The following is a 16,802-nucleotide window of genomic DNA, read 5'->3' as shown; positions in this document are numbered from 1 at the left end:
CTGAATGACTAGGTGCAAAAAAGAAAATATTACAAAAAAACATTTCTGTTTTCCAGTTAAAACATATTTTTACACTCTTATAAAATATGCTCATTGGGAATTGGACTTCCATTTTTACTCCCTTAAAAAGCATTTTACTCCCAAATCTAAATAAATGTAGGGAGTAAAATACTCTCAACTTGCAATCTTACCTGGCGCATTGGGTGGTAGCCACCTTTAGTAGCCCTTTGCGGTAAATGGAAAGGTGCATGAGAAAGATATCATAAAAACAGTAAAAAAAATAATAAAAGAAAACAAGAAAACTTTTTAAACTAATATCACACGCTGCCACCAGCTTGGCTTAGGCACATTGTAAAAGTAACCAAAAAGCCCTTAGGTAAAAGGTTATGAGGATACAAAGTGTTGTAACTGCAACTCACTGTAAGGTGATGTGTGCAATTATAAAAAATATAAGAATTCCAAAAGAGAGACATACGAGTGTGGTTGGCAAACTCGGACGACTGTTCCGCAGCCTGATATCCCGCAGCCCGGGATGTCAGGCGGCGGAACAGGAATGGGGACACTGAAGCACCAGCGCTACCATGAAAAGCATGCCTGCAGGTCAAACCTGCTGGGAGCAACTGCCCCTGCAGACATACATTTAGTCCGGCGGTCTTGAAAGAGTGCTGGTACGTTGCTACCGGCACCCGTATTTAAGGACCGCCAGACTTAGAATGAGGCTCATAGTCTCTCATTACCGACAATCATTGGGAATAGTCAGTTTCTCCATAAGAATGAGCAAAGCAGGTAAGAGTAGTAAACCGGAAGCCTTTACCGAGTCACAATAGGGTTTAAAAATAAGCAAAAAGACTGGGTGTGCCATATGGATCTATGGAGGGAAAGGTGTAAAGAGAAAATATTTCTCAACACTGCTTGGTATTAGAGCACACGGTTCCATAAGAGTAATCTCTTCCTCCCACCAAAGGACTTTCGGACCATGATATACATAATTGTGATTCTCACCAAGAAGAGAGCCCTTATCCAAGCCCGCATCTCTGCGGCATCTAACAACTCGGCCGAACTATTTAAAATCTGCAAGGAGCTTGCCAACCCTGCTGCAGTCTCTACCTCTCCTGTCCCCTCCCAGGCCCTCTGCACTGCACTGGCCTCTCACTTCATCTCCAAAACTCAGGACATCCTATCCTCACTCTCCTCCTACCACCTCCCTCCCTCCCTGTCCGGCTCTTCCTCGGGCCCTTCTGCAGCCACCCTTCCTCCCTCCTTCTCTGCCTTTCCCCTTTTTTCTGCTGACGAGGTTTCCAGACAAGTCTGATCTATGAAAGTCTCGTCTAAACAGGTTCACCCCTGTTCCTCCAAAACTATCAAGGACCACATTGACTCCCTGGCCCCTGCCCTGGCTGACTTTTGCAACCACTCCTTCGCCTCTGGAGTTTTCCCATCCCCCCTTAAGCACTCCCTTGTGCACCCTCTTCTTAAGAAACCCTCTTCTGACCCCCCCTGCCCGGCTAACTATCGCCCAATCTCCATCACTCCCTTCCTGGGCAAGCTCTTGGAGAAACTGTCCATCTCCCAGCTTAACCTCCATGCTGAATCTGTTGGCAGTCTTCATGACCATCAATCTGGCTTCAGAGCTGCCGGAAGCACGGAAACTGCTCTCCTGAACATCCGTGAGGACCTGCTTTTGAACCTCGACTCCAACACTGTGTGTTCTCATTCTGCTTGATCTCTCTTCTGCCTTTGACACTGTCAACCATGCCATCCTGCTCAACCGTCTCCGTGATAACCTGGGTATCACTGGTCAGGCTCTGGCGTGGATGACCTCTTTCCTCTCCAATCGACCCTCCCAGGTCCAACTCGGGTCCTTCCTCTCTGACATCTTTTTCTCCACCTGTGGTGTCCTCCAGGGATCTAATCTCTCCCCCTGGCTGTTCAACCAGTATCTGGCACTCCTTGCCCACCGCATAGCCGCTCTCTGCCCCAACTTTCAGTGCTATGCGGACGATACCCAGCTCATTTTCAGGCTACCCTCGGCCTCCTCCTCTCCCTCCCTCATCTCTGACTGTCTGTCTGCTATCCAGGAATGGTGTGCCGCCAATGACCTCTGCCTTAATGCCAGTAAGACTGAGATTCTGCTCATCGGCACACCCACTCCCTCCTTCCCTGCAGCTCTCTGGCCGGCCTCTCTTGGCCCTCTTCCTGCTCCTACCTGCAAGGCAAAAAAACTTGGGGTTATCTTCGACTCCACACTCTCCTTCTCTCCTCATATATCTGACGTCTCTAAGAAGTCACACTACCAGCTGCACCTCCTCAGAGGTATTCTTCCCTTCCTCTCCTTCCCCCAGAAGCTCGCTGTCTCCCGAGCCCTGGTTCTCTCAAAACTGGACTACTGTAACAGCCTTTATCTTAATCTGCCTGCCTCCACACTCCGCCCTCTGCAACTCATCCAGAACAGAACTGCGAGACTTGTCCTTGGCCTCAAGCCCAGGGACCGTATCTCTCCAGGACTGAAATCTCTACACTGGCTCCCAGTGGCTGCGAGAATAAAGTTCAAAACCCTCTGCATTGTCCACAAGGCCTTCTGGGGCCTGGGGCCTAAATACCTTCAACTCTCTCTTCCTAAATATCTTCCTTCCCGAGCCCTTCGCTCATCCGTCTCCAACTCCCTCAGGGTCAGCCGCTTCTCGAAGCAACGAGCTGGGGGTAGATCTCTCTCCGCGGCAGGGGCCTCCCTCTGGAACAGCCTTCCTGCCCCCCTGAAACTTGAGGAGAACCATCTCCGGTTCCGGAAGCACCTCAAAACCTTCCTCTTTGCTTCTGCTTTCTCTCTCCCTCTCCCCTGCTAATTCTTCGCTGAAACTGCACTGAATCTGCAACTGGGCCACTCTCACCGACCTCGGTCCTTGGCCCAGCCACTCTCCACTTGCACTGCGGGGCTGTCTCTGTATCCCTACAGCCCCCCCTTCCCAGCACTTGTTCTGCACTTACCTTGCACTTGCCACCAGCTGGCCCTTTTATTTATTTATTCTACTTAGCTTGTACTGCACTTCCCCCTCCCCTTCCCCATGCACCTCTCCCCTCCCCCTCCCCCTGCACTTGCGCGATCTGAATGACACCTGGCCTAGTAGGATCGTTGTCTGTCTTCCCCTTGTTCCCCCCTCCCTGCCTCGTCGCGCCTTGAAACACCTGTGTATAGGCGCGTTACAAATGCCTTATCATATCATATATCATATCACCCTGATGGGGTAAACGCCTGCCTTGTTGGGCTCCCTGCTGTATACTTGGGGGCCATCTCAAGGTAGTGCATCACACTGTGGTACGCATCATAAAAAGTTCCAAGAAATTTGACCAGACCACACTCCCCATTTTGCTACATTGGCTACCCAACCCCATCACAATAACCCTTCCAAATTGCCTGTATCACACACAAGGCAACCAGTGTTGCTGTCATACTTAACACCTCGAGAGGCACAAACCCCTCCAGGAGGATGACCATTGTAAGGCTTGAGATAAAACTGGCATGCAGAGAGAACAAACTTTCTCTTGCTATGACCCAGAATGACATGCATTTCCTCACCGTAATAGCATTTCTGATGATTGTATCTGCTTAGATTCACATGTTGTACATATAGTCCGACATCTTGTGGAAGTCACACAGTATTGCATCTTTCTTTCGAAGATCGAAATGGACGTCGACATGGGCGTGACTAACGCTATCCCTAACGTGACGTGTAGTGTACCCAAAATCCCTCACACATCGAGGTCCCACTGGTAGTCTTTCTGCCCTGAGGGAGCTTTATAGTCTGCGTGAGTGAGTACAGAAGAGAGGTGTAAGAAGACTATGTTCCTTCTACTCCACGAGGGGAAGAAAGGTGGGCGCCTGTGAATCTAAGCACATACATTCATCAGAAATGCTATTACGGTGAATAATGAATGTCTTCCGATGCTTTCGGATCTGCTTAGAATCACATGCTGTGCATAGACTAGCGAGCAGTACCCAGAGATGGTAGTGGGATGTGTGAAGGAACAGTAGCAAATAGATGTCTTAGCACTGCTTTCCCCAGCTGAGAATCATACCTAGAGTGTGTATCCAAGCAGTAGTGTTGTGTAAAGGTGTGTACAGAACTCCAGGTTGCTGCTTTGCAAATGGAATCTAGAAGAACACTTGCAATACATGCTATGGTAGCCCCTTTGCTGTAACACAGTGTTATGCAGTTTACGATACACTTGGAAATAGCTGATTTAGAGACAGTGTCCCCTTCCCTACCAACTGCCACTGAAACGAAGAACTAGTTTGTTTTTAATAGCTTTGTCTATTCCAGATAGTTGATAACCGCTCTCTTTACCATCCGGTGTGTGGAGGCTTCTTTCCGCCACGTTAGTGGGGTTCTGGAAAAAGATGGGTAGTTCTAGGGACTGGTTTACATGGAACTTTGAGATCAATTTGGGCGCAAGCGACTGTGTTCGTGCAAATCCACCTCATCTTTGTGAATTGTGACGATTGGATCCTGAACTGAAAGGGCCTGCAGTTCACCAACTCTCCATATGTAGGTGATCAACAGGAAGGCGGTCTTGTAAGTGAGCGCATTAAGGCTAGCCTTGTGCATTGGTTCAAAGGGAGGCCCCATTAGTCCAGTAATAACATCATTCAGGTCCCACTCACCGAGAGCTGGATTGGAGATAGGGGATGAAGTCCCTTTACTCTTTCCATAAAGGCTTTAATTACAAGAATTTTCCACCATAAAACCTTTCTCTGGGACATGGTGTACGCTGAAAAAGCGGCTAAGTGGACCTTTACAGAATTGAAAACCAGTCCTGAATTTAACAGGTGAGTTAGGTACAGGACGATATCTTGAGGTGAGCAATCCATAAGATTGATGCACTTGACATTACACCAGATAACGAAGCACTTCCATTTGCTGGAGTAGCAGTATCTGGTGGTAGGTTTCCGTGCTCTCTGAGTATGTCCATGCATCTTTGAGGGTGCTGAAGGTGCCTGAAACTCTACAACCTCAGGAGCCAGGCTGCCAAGTTGAGAGTTTGAGGGCATGGATGTAGTGTCTCTCCCTGATCTTGAGACAGCATGTTGTACGGGCACGGCAGCTTCCTGGGAGGGGAGACTGATATCGCCATGAGATGGGAGAACCAAGGTTGGCAGGCCCACATGGTTCCACCAGGATTATCGTGACTGGTTCCTGGTGCATCTTGTGAACTAGTCTGTTGAGCAGTGGAATCGAGGGAAAAGCAAAGACAAATCTCACGGACCATGTTATCCAAAGATCGCTCCCCTTCGAGCGGTTCTGTGGGTACCTGGAGGCGTAATCTGAGCCTCTACTGGAAGCCCCATTCTACAAAGACGCTGAGTAAAATGGTGTTCCGTAGCCGCCAGTCGTACTCTACGGGTAGGGGGAAATCTCTGCTGAGTATGTCTGCCAGAAGATTGCCTTCCCATGGAACATGTTGGGAAAGGAGGAACATGTGCGAGTTCCCACTTCCAAATGTTTTGGGGCAGTACGGACAGGCCTAGAGAGTGCCCCCTTGTTTGTTTAAGTAGTACATGGCTGTAGTACTGTCCATGAGGACTAGAACTGCTTTCACCTGGAGGTGTGTTTGGAAGGCCTTCAGGGCCTTGAACATGGCTAGCAGTTCCAACAGGTTGAAGTGATTGGATGCTACTGCTGGAGACCACACGCCGTGCGCAGTCTGTTGAAGGAGGTGAGCTCCCCACCTCGTTAGAGATGCGTCTGTGGTGAGAGTGGCTTCTACTGCGGGGCTGGTGAAGGTTTTCCCTTGCAGAAGGTTTTCCCTTGAACACAACTGCTGAGGCTGGACGAGGGCTGCCGAGACAGCCACTAGATCGTCCCACAGGCTGCTGGCCTGGCACCATTGACTCATGGGGCGCATGCGCAGACAAGCGTGAGGAACTAGGTAGACGCAGGATGCCATCATCCCCATTAGTCGCATGGCTTTGCGTACAGTCACTTGATGGCTGGCTACATAGTGAGGGATCTGGAACAGCATGTTTTAGACCCCCTCATTGGAGGGAAAGAAGAGCACGTCTTCAATCCGAATTAGAGCCCCCAGAAATGGCTTGACTTGACTGGGGGTTAGACTGGATTTTTTCTCCTTGATAGAGAATCCTCGGTTGAAGAAGAGATCTACCATCCTTTGGATATTTGTCAGGCATGTTCCGTACAAATCCCTGTTATAAGCCAGTCGTCGAGTTAAGGATAGACTGTGATGGAATGCCTGTGTAGGTGAGCCGTTACTTTCGCCATTATCTTTGTGAACACCCTGTGGGCTGAGGCAATGCCGATGGGGAGAACCTTGAACTGATAGTGGGTGTCCCCTATCATGAACCTGAGATACTTACAGCATTGAAATATGAAAGTATGCATCTTTCATGTTCAATTTGGCCATGTAATCCCCCTGAAGTGTTGTCATCATGAACATTTGAGGTTTGACATACTTGTTTACAGGGCGCAGCTCTAGAATAGGGCGCATAGTGAGATCCTTTTTGGCTACAAGGAAGTACACTGAATAAATACCCTCGTTTACCTGGGAGAAGCGGGACGATGATGATGATGGCGCCCTTTTCCAGCAGGTTGCACAGGTGTTCTGGCGACAGACGTCCGCTTCTCTGTGGGTGGTAGCAAGGTGGTCGGAGAAACTCGATACAATACCCATGGGCAACGGTCTTTAGTACCCACTGATCTGAAGCGATCCCCCTTCCAGGCGTTGAATGAAGAGAGTCAACCCCTGACCGGGAAAGCGTGGGGGGGGACCTGAACCGGCAAGTCACCGAGGTGGACACCGGGGAGCCTCTGGGAGTAGATTTTCTGCCTCTACCCTTGACCCTACAAGAGCCTCTTTGCAGGTATTGGAAGATATCAGAGGAGCCTTGAAGGGAGGACCACAAATTATTTCCTGAGCCGTATTACCCATGGGGCGGGCGGGAGAAGGATTGGCCACAAACAGACCAGCGTGCGTTAGAGCCTCCACGCTGGTGAAAGGGTGTAGCCATGATCTGGCTAAGTGACTTTAGAGTCTCATGTTCTTTCTTTGCCGTCTCTAGAGCATTGTCAACTGCTTTCGCAAAAAGGTTTGAATCCTACACTGGCTTATTAATTACAGAAGCCTGATTTTCGGGTTTGAACACACAATTTTTTAACCAGGCATGTCTTTTAAGCAGGGTACATTGAGCGAGGGTGCGTCCAGGGGTCTCAGCCAAGTCCAGTGTGTTCTTCAATATGTTTTGTGTTACTTGTCTGCCTTCAGCGACAATCGCCTGCGGGTGTCATCGGGTGGGCTCTGGAACGTCCTGAAGACCATCCTGCACTAGGCCCCACTGGACATCACTGTAACTTGCCAGGAGCGTGGTGTTATTTGCAATCCTTGTGGAATAGACCGCAGAGGCTGTGACACGCTTACCCAGATTGTAAAGCTTCTTGCAGTCTTTGGCCGGAGGGGATTCTGCTGAGAACAGATGTACCCCTTCCCTATTCCAAGTGGTCGTAAAGACCAAGGAGTCATGTGTGGTATGAACTGATGTAGAGGGGGGCGGAGGGTGATGGGCGAAATCATTTCTCAACCTGAGGTTTGTTAGGGAGAATTCTCAGAAATGTGCCAATTTCCTTCTACCTTAGAGACCCCAGCTCTTTTGCTGGACATTAGGACTTTTAATTTGTATCCTGGAGAGAGTGAGACCCTTTTTTCCACTAATGTATTTTTCATTGATTTTAACAGTGTTTCCTTTGGTTTTGAAGTCTTACAAACTCCATAGGCATCATCGTTACATTGTGAGACACAGCATCTTCTGTGCAGTGGCACGTGGAAGTCTTTCAGATTTCCAAAATGTTTAAATACATTCTCTAGGTTAAACAACCGTTTCCAAGAGCAGTAAAGTGAAGTGAAATTGACTATCCTTTTATAACTTTGTAGACCCAACACACACCATCTTACACAGAGTGCTGGGGAGGTTACTTAGTATCCCCTTTGTCTACTTTCTCATGTAACATTTTTTGTGTTACCCTTTCTACAATTAATGGCTGGTGGCAGTGGTTTAATTTTTCCTAATATTGTGTGTTTTTACCGCGGGATGCAATTGCAGCTGCAGTAAAGCACCCATGGGTGCCCATTTTGTCAAAACGGCCCTGGTTGTCTTTTGTTGCCATTTCTTGTTCGAAAGGTCCTTCTTGAGATTTACTCTGCGTGCCAAACCCGGTTTGGTCCCTTTGTTGTCTTTGGCGGGGTTTACTGGTGAAGCCCGCCTCTGTCTCCAGCATGTCTGGAAGGGCAGGAAGCGAGAGAGGTGCCCGAAACTCCCTGTGCTTAGTCTCCTTGATTACAGGAATGCATGAAAAGGTGATTGGCCAGCTGGCTGTCCTTGGAGGACCGCCACCCTGCTGTGTGAGTGACAGCTAGGCCCGCAAATGAATGGGAGAGACTTGCATAAAAGGTGAGGTTTTTTGCAAGGAAGTCAGAGTCGACCACTGGACGAAGGAATCCAAAGAAGAACTTGGAAGAGAAGCTTGCTGCAGCTCCTGGACCGTTGGTTTGCCCAGTGAAGCCCTGCCGCAGTGCTGAAGCTACGAAGTCGCCTCGACAAGAAAAGCCCTGCAAAGGACGACTTCTCCCATTGGGTAGGTGGTGGGACCAATCGACCCCAAGACAAACTCATCTGGAAATCCTCTCGTTGCTGGCTGTACTTCCATTTGCTGCTGCAGGAACAGAGTGCCAGGGAGAGGAACACCCGAATCGAGTGCATCGTTTTTAAGTCAGACCCCGAGCTCCAGGAAGTTCATCCGGACTCCCTCGAAGCAGGAATAACCAAGCATGAGCCACCTCAACAGAGTGCTGGACCCCAGAAGCAAGGAAAGCCCACAAGGTATCCGAGAACCGCAGAGGTACTATTCGCAAAAAGCTGAAACCGCGAAGTGCTGCTGATCTGAACTTTGCCCAATGCTGCCACCGACCTTCGACTCGTCACCAGACGTCCTCCCTCTTGTCCCCATGACTAAGGCTCAGGAACAACAGGATCTGCCATACTACAACAGGAACAGAAATCAGCTGGAATCAATTTCTTCAGACCGAAGGTACTTATGGGGTACTTACCTCTTGCTGTGTAACTTGCTTGCTCTCAGTTGAGACGTGCATTTGTTGTCTTTTGCAGAGTTGCTTGCAGCTTTCTCCATAACAAGCCTCCCAGCTTGTGACCCAACAGTGATTGTATTTTCTACAAAGCTCTCTAAAACATTGTGCAAGACCTTTTACTTACCTTGAAGAAGTTCCTCAGCTCCTCTAGACTTTGCTCAAGTGACATTGGCTGTCCTGGCTCCCTGAAGACTCTTCTAATCTCTAACTTTGTGTTTTGATCTGTCCCTCCAAAAAGTCATACATTCTTTACTTGTATAGCTGGGAAAGGGTTCATCTACATTGCATTGGGGGGTGGGAGAGTTCAAAAGTGCTTACCTGTTTGAGAAACTTGTTAACCATTGTTTCCTTCCCTAACGTTTTCCTTTTGACACCAACCTCAGTATTGCTCTAAATGTACTAGTGATATCTCAATGTCCACAGTGTCCTAGTCACCTGAGGGTGTAGGAAGTGTCTATGGGCTAACCCAAATAGGTAGCTTCTGATTGATTGAAGCTGAGAGTGTATTTGGAATTATATTTAAGTGTCACACATTTGCTCCCTTCTAAAGAAGGCTTACTGAACTTACTCTTAAATTAATAAATAATTGTTTAATCAAGAAACCTTGAGTGTAAGTGTTATTTGGATACTTGTCATTGTGAAACACTATGTTGCAACCCTACAGCTCACAAAAACCCCTCTTGAGATGAGCCTGGCTGCTCAGTGAACTCTACCAACTTGTGTAGTACATGCTTATACCAAAGGTTGGGTTAAGTGTTGCCAAGAGGACAAGGCTGGTGCAGTCTCCCACAGGGTAGCGCAAACAATTTGTCTATCAGGGGTCGCCCACCGTTTGCGCCTGTCTTTCAACGTCTACGGTCGAAAGAGCTTACAGGCCTTGCATGAGCTCGGCGTGGTCACAAGGAAGACACCGATTGCATCAGCGATGGGTGTCTTTCCAGAGCATTTTACCGTTACACGACGGGCAGAATTTAAAAGGGGTCATCTCCGTAGCAGAAGTTGGAGGCAGCCAGACCAAGAAGAGGAAGAGAGTTGAAGGAAATGCATTCTCAGAGAGGAATAAAACCCAGGGCCCAACTCTCCCTACTGTAGGGGCCTGGTGGAGGGCCAAGGCCACGCGGTCGAAAGTCTAGTAGTTGAATATTCGCTGAGCAGTTGTAGATGTTGTCATTGGCGGGAAACCCACAAAGCAGTCGTTGAAGGTCATTGTATTGACTAAACGACCATAGGTCGTCGAAATTAACTTAGCAATAGAAACTCTTACAAGGTCTGCATAAGCGACCAACTAGGTTGCTGGAAAAAAACAATCTGGTGGACCTGGACGTGTGAGGGATTTTGGGTACACTACACGTCACGTTAGGGCTAGTGTTATAGTCACGCCCATGTCGGCATGCCTATCGATCTTTGAAAGAAAGATGCAATACTCTGCGATTTCCACTATATGCACAGCATGTGATTCTAAGCAGATCCACAAGCATCAGAAACTAGAATACCATGTGAGGTAGTTATCAGGACCACAGTTCCAGCAGCAACACTCCTGCAGGTCAGAAAAAAACATAAGAAACTGCATTTCAGAGAAATCCTAGGTGTGACTTAGGATCCACTGTCCCATTTTACCCCTGCTCTTGGATTGTGTTGGAAAATTACCAGTATTGTTCTCTTCAACACATGTACAGTGCTCCTTTGCTCCTAGTCTTGGACTAAATGAGCCGACCCAGTTTCCTTTACCTAGAGAATTGGCAGGATCTCGAAGACAGAAGCCTCCAGTGCTATAGAAAGAAAACACAAGGCACTTTGCTCATGCAAACAAAATATTGTCAGTCAAGCTAAAAGCAAGCGTGAAGTCACAGCAGCCGTCAGCACATAGGAAGACTAAGAACCAGCTAGCGAGGAGAAACGTGTATGCAGAGGACTTAATGCATGCTTGCGGTAGGTCTAGTGGACCTTTGGAGCACTATGGTTGAAATATACAAACTGCCCAAGTCAGTTTAATGGTGACAAAGATCTCAAGATTGAGCAGGACATTAAAAAAGTACAGAGAGTGGCACCAACATACATCTTTGCAAACTCCCAATGGTGGGTGGAATGACAAGGCCACCCGAAACTGTTTCATGTGGTGAAACAGTTTTGCACATCAGCAAAGGTTTCTAAGCAATAGAAAATTACAGGACGCTGGACTGAGTCAGGCATGCATTCAGGGTCTTGCTGACATATTGCTGTCTGGGCCTTGACGTCAATGGCGCACAGACAGAATGCCACTAATTAAAACAAATGTATAGGGTCTGCATGAGGAGTGGAGCTCTATGGGACACGTCCAAGACCATGCTTCCCTTTTAGGGTTCGCTATGGCAAAATGTGCTGTCTCTATGTGGCCATCTTCTTTAAAACCTATCTTTATCAGATTTCTCTACAGGCTTGAGGCAATTAGGTGGGTGGAAGTTTAAAGAGACTGATTTAATGCATAATGACCCCTTTGAATTTTGAACAATGCAAAGCCAGGTTTGAACTATAAGGAAGGGACAGATATTGCTTCATGCCAACTGTAACATTGGCTATCCCACCCATTAATCATCGAGTACTAGAACCTGTACTCAAATGGAATGTTTCATGTCTAACAGCATTGATATTTTGCATTTCCTACATGTATAGAGCTCTGGGCCAAACCACACTTTCCTTTGGCAAAGGAAGAAATGGCAATCCAGGTTAATACATGTCCCTAAGTGTGATCTTTCCATAGATGAGTGCAGACTTCTAAAAATTGCGTTGCCCTTGAAATGGTCTCCAACACCGACCTTGCTGAAATAAACACCCCACAAACTCCTCCCTTCTGTGTCGGAGGGAATGTCAGGAGAGAAACTATGATGGCTAGAAAGCATTCTTGAGATCCTGAGATAGCTGGGATTGGCCTTTCAGTCTGAGACCTGTACAAAGAGCGAGATATTTCTCTAGTAGTCACTCATCCTCTGGTGGCTGCACATGTCAATGGCTCATATTAGGAAATCAGTGAATCCTCCCTCGTATCACTGTATTGTGTCCCCTAATTGATTGAATGCGAGGCGACCAGCATGTGCTATGGTGGTTTTATAGGGGGACGATCATTCTGATGTGATAATGGTGCATCAGTCTAAATCCAATACCGATATGGGTGCGAGTTCTGAAATACTGCTGATTATTAAGTTCTTCATCTATCAGAATGCAAGACTGGTCGCTTATGCATGGGAACATTATGATTTTCTTAAAAGTCGGTGACCTGCATTATTTTATTGCCAACAATATCATTACTTGTGAAATAGGAGGTCAAATACATGAAATATTCATTGAGAACTTCAGGGATCTTTTCAATATTGTAAACCTTTGTTCAATAAAAATATAGTGTGTGCCTGCCTGCACTCATTAAAACCAGACAGTCCTCAATGCATACAGAATCCATGCAACATCTTTTACAGTGTGCCAGTGTCTCTGCTGGAGATATAGAATACCCTAATAGTAACCAAGTCACAGTAAACAAAGGTTCTCTTAGGCTATGCTCTGTTTAGCATTTGGAAAGTCTAGAGTACACTGAGGAAAGTCTGCCATGACACCAACTCATGAACATAAACAAGTGTGTAATGTACATCCTTGACCTCCTCCATGTGTAAATACAAAATAGTCATCTGCAAGGAGGGTTACATTTTAAAACTCATGCAATCGGCTAGAATTGTATTGTAAATTTTACAATCTAATAAAAATAACCATTTTGGTTATGAGAGAAACCCTGATAATTTCAGTGAAGCAAAACGCGAATGTCTTAGGGCTCCTACTTCAGCTCTTTGACACAACAGGAGCATGAAGGTACACATTTGCAGAAACATGAGCTTTACATCAGAAACCAGGGCGCTCCTCAATACTTCTCACCTGGCACCATCATAGAAAGAATTTGGACATCTTACCTGGAACAGGAGTAATCTGCTGGTTCAGCATTCCCATCGGTGTGGGTGGGGGTACTACCCCCATAAGAGCTCCAACTGGAGTACTTGCCCGTGGGGAGGCAGCATTCTGCTGTTGTAGCTGCTGCTGTTGTTGTTGTTGTTGCAACTGCTGTGCTGCTCGCTCCCTCTCCTGCTGCTCAGCAACCTTTGCTGCACGCTCTGTAAAAGAGACAACAGGTTTAAATGGGTTTCATATTTTAACAGAATACATTTTCTTTTTATATATCAAATTCAATGCGTTAAAAAAAAATAAGGCTTGGTCAAAGAGAGCATCCGATATATAGAGAGCTCGTCCACGGGGCACAGTTTGCAAAACACACGCGGAGTGGCTTCAGGCAGTGGCTTCCCTCCAGAGGACATCCATAGCACATGGCACCAGAAAGGTACCGAAGCTGCTTTGGCATTGACCACATTATCGAGGACTACATTCAGGAGGAGCAATCCCTTCCAGGAGGAGCAATTGTGGCACCCACTGTGAGACCCTAAGTCTCTTAGAGGCAAGGACCGGATTTCCTTTTGCGAGTATCCGTGCATGGTTGACTGTGTGCGCCAGACGGGTGGCTGGCAGAGGTTTGTCTTTCAAAACAGTAGCTGTATCGTTCTATTTTACAGGGTGCCCATGTGCCAAAAAACTCAGTGTACACTGTGAAGGCATCATGAAGTAGGCACAAACAACTCAATTCAGGTTTTGGGCTATACACCTTTATTCAACAACAAGCAGGTTGGAAAAAGGCCTAACTTGCCCTATGCTCAGGTTGAATTTCCTTACCTAAATAAAATAAGGATAGACTGTGTCAGAAAGTCCAAAGTAAAAATCTGTCTGTGTCCAAAACCTAACCTTGCCCTCAGAGCTATTTGTATACAATGTGTGGGGATGTCAGCATCAAAACAAGAAGTATTCAAATAAACGTTCAGAGCTCCTTCAAGCTCGTAGTTTGGAAAGAGTTTTCCCTTCTCCAAAGTTCAAAATCGTTAATGCAAAAGGAGCTCCCTTCGCCAAGCTTCAAGATAGTTGACAATGCAAATGGGTGGCCTTTGCATTACAGCTCCTCTCGTTTGGTTACCCTTTCACCAATTTCACAACGCACAGTTCCTTAACTTCAGTTCACCAACATTCCTTTATATTCAATTACAAGCTTCTTTGCATGCGTTTTAAGTGGCTTTCACATAAGTAGGTATCCTCTCGGTGCAGTTGTTGGACCACAAGATCCAACCATTACAGGTCACGCAACCAACACACCTAACTTGCCTTTTCACCTTGCATGCACGTTGCCACTGTTTCAGCTCTACAGTGGTTCTCAGTTTATTCCCATTTCACATCCTCATGAGGCTTTACCATTGCTGGTTTTGAACTATCCACATGTTGAACTTTCATATCTTTCTATGGCTCTTGCCAATGCTTCTTCTCTCAATTTACACAGATCCTTTATAGTGTGGGATTTCACAAAAACTGCTTTTATTTAGATCAGTTTTCAACAGTAGTTGCTTACATTCACATCAGTATTCAAAAAGTGCTTATTTTCTTGCTCTCAAAGTTGTTCAAACTCACATTTACACTTAATTCACCCTGAGGTTTATATCGGCTCCAGGTTAGACTTTCTTTCAACTCTTTTACAGTTCAGTATTCACAAAACCTTTCACTCAGGTTTCTGAGCAGTTTATGTCATCATACTTATCAGAAGTATCCAATAATTTGACTGAGTTCAAACTCGACCAGCATTCATATTGCCCAAACGATCTCTTGCTCACTCGCTAGCAACCCGACCTGCAGCAACCACACGGTCTACACTCCAGGGTCCCAGAGACACTCAGGCTTCTCTGACTCACCGGGTAACACAGTCTCCAGGTGCTCTTGTCCACAACTGCAGGCTCACTGTGGCTGACGCTTCTCCTGGCTCGGCAGGCCTCTCCTTCAGGGTCTCCACTGTCTCTGGTGTACGAAGAGTGAGTCACTCTGACGCCAGGAGGTATGAAGACTAGCTCTGCTACCACAGACCTCTCGAATGCTCCTGCCATGACCAGCTTACGCTTAAAAAAACTCTGCAGCTTGTCAGCACGTGAGGCACGCGTCTCTCTGTACTTCACTTCCAGCTTCTCCAACAAGTGTTCCACTGATTATCCTTTTAGCCTCACCTGAGCTGGCTATTTATACCGTCCCCTGGGCTTCAGGGCTAGGCAATGTTCATTCATTACATAACGATCTTGTTACTCAGCATTCCTCTTCCCAGTACCAGAATGGTGTTTATTATGGAAGGATTGTCATGAAAACCATTGAAGGGATTGACAACAGCCTATAAAGGCTTGGGAAACCTTGAACTCATTGTGAAAGGGGAATGGGGGGATACTGTGTCTCACCAAAGGGTGTCTCGTCTCCACTCCCCAAGTCTCCTCCACCCAGATGATCCTCCCTTGCATATCCACCCCCAGGGTGAGGATCAGGATCCGAAAGGGACAGCCTTTCCATGGCCACTTGGGTGAAGGAAGTGAGCACGCTCTCAGATTCCTCACAAAACACACAGGCACAACTACAGTCAGCTCCTGGAGGTGCCGCTGTTTAAAGTCGCATGGGTAAGGGTCTGCAATGGAGTACCCAAATATCAGGGGAACAAAACAAAGACCACAAGGAAGTAACAAGACCCTGAATACTAGTTTCTGTCACAGAAGAAACACAGACTTAAAGTTCATAGAGTGGAGTTTCTGGAGCAGGAGACAGAGGTGTCACAGTTCAATGCTACATGGGCAGCGTCCGCCACCGAAGAACCCAGAGCAAGGGAGATGGAGTCAGGGTCCAAGATTAAGTCAGACTCTCCCCTTAAGAAAGGACATGTTTCAGCACCATTTTGAAGATGGCACTATTGACCATAGCCAGGTTCATGTTGCAGTTGGGGAGAAATGCTGCGTGGCAAGTCAGCGGAGGCCCAACTCAGGAGGAACGGTACCAGTCATTGTTAGGCAGAATTGCATGCAGTACCCTCTGGGACCACTACACACAATTAGGACTACTGGTGTTAGCCAAACCAACATTTGGTATAAGTCTGTACCACACCGTTTTTGGTAGCGAGCTGAGTGAATGTGAGCAGTACAAGTAGTTACACAGAGGACCTTCAATCACAGTGGTTCAAGTAGACACTTATACTCAAGGTTTCTCGGTAAAACACTAATTTATTACACAATAATTTAGAAAATATTTCACTCATAGACGACAACTTATTATATACAAATACACTTCAATACAAAACTCTGGATTCTGAAACAGTTTGAGCTCCCCTAAAATAGGAGCAAAATGGCATTCAGTTACTTAGAAGTGAGCAAAAGGGACAAAAGTAAGTAGAATAGATCACATGTACTTATCAAACAGTGCAAATAGTTTCAGTTCACCAGAAGAGTTCAATTCAAGTCAATAGGCCAGGCCAAAGTCAATGGGCTAGTGTTCTGGATAGGAAAGAGCAGTTCTGGTATCAAACAGTAAGTCTTTGCAAAAGTTCTCAGAAGTAGTTTAGGCAAAAAAGAATAATTTGTGGGGTCACAAGCTGATTAGGCCTGCAAGTTGGGAAAGTTTCACAAACTTTCACTGCAAGAGTGGCGGTCTCTCAATCGGGTTGGCACAGTACCCTAGTATGAAGAAACAAATGCAGCTGAAGACGTTGGTTCCTGGCAGTTCCTGCAGGTCTCACTGTTCCTGAG

General features: G+C 46.8%; 1 protein-coding gene across 10 annotated transcripts in view; it reads right to left on the bottom strand.

Moving 5' to 3' along the window:
• PBRM1 (polybromo 1) overlaps positions 1-16,802 on the bottom strand; it is a 1,258,882-nt gene that overhangs the window by 161,288 nt on the left and 1,080,792 nt on the right. For all 10 annotated transcript variants that reach the window (XM_069643172.1, XM_069643175.1, XM_069643176.1 and 7 more), the window contains one exon: positions 13,080-13,277. In XM_069643172.1, coding sequence (XP_069499273.1) covers positions 13,080-13,277 — 198 coding nt within the window. The remainder of the gene's footprint in view (positions 1-13,079; positions 13,278-16,802) is intronic.

This window comes from Ambystoma mexicanum, chromosome 2p (genome assembly GCF_040938575.1).
Source record: "Ambystoma mexicanum isolate Mex_15411 chromosome 2p, UKY_AmexF1_1, whole genome shotgun sequence".
Taxonomy (NCBI): Eukaryota; Metazoa; Chordata; class Amphibia; order Caudata; family Ambystomatidae; genus Ambystoma; species Ambystoma mexicanum.
Note: the sequence above shows the minus strand (reverse complement) of the source record. Positions and strands in the feature narration are given on the sequence as shown.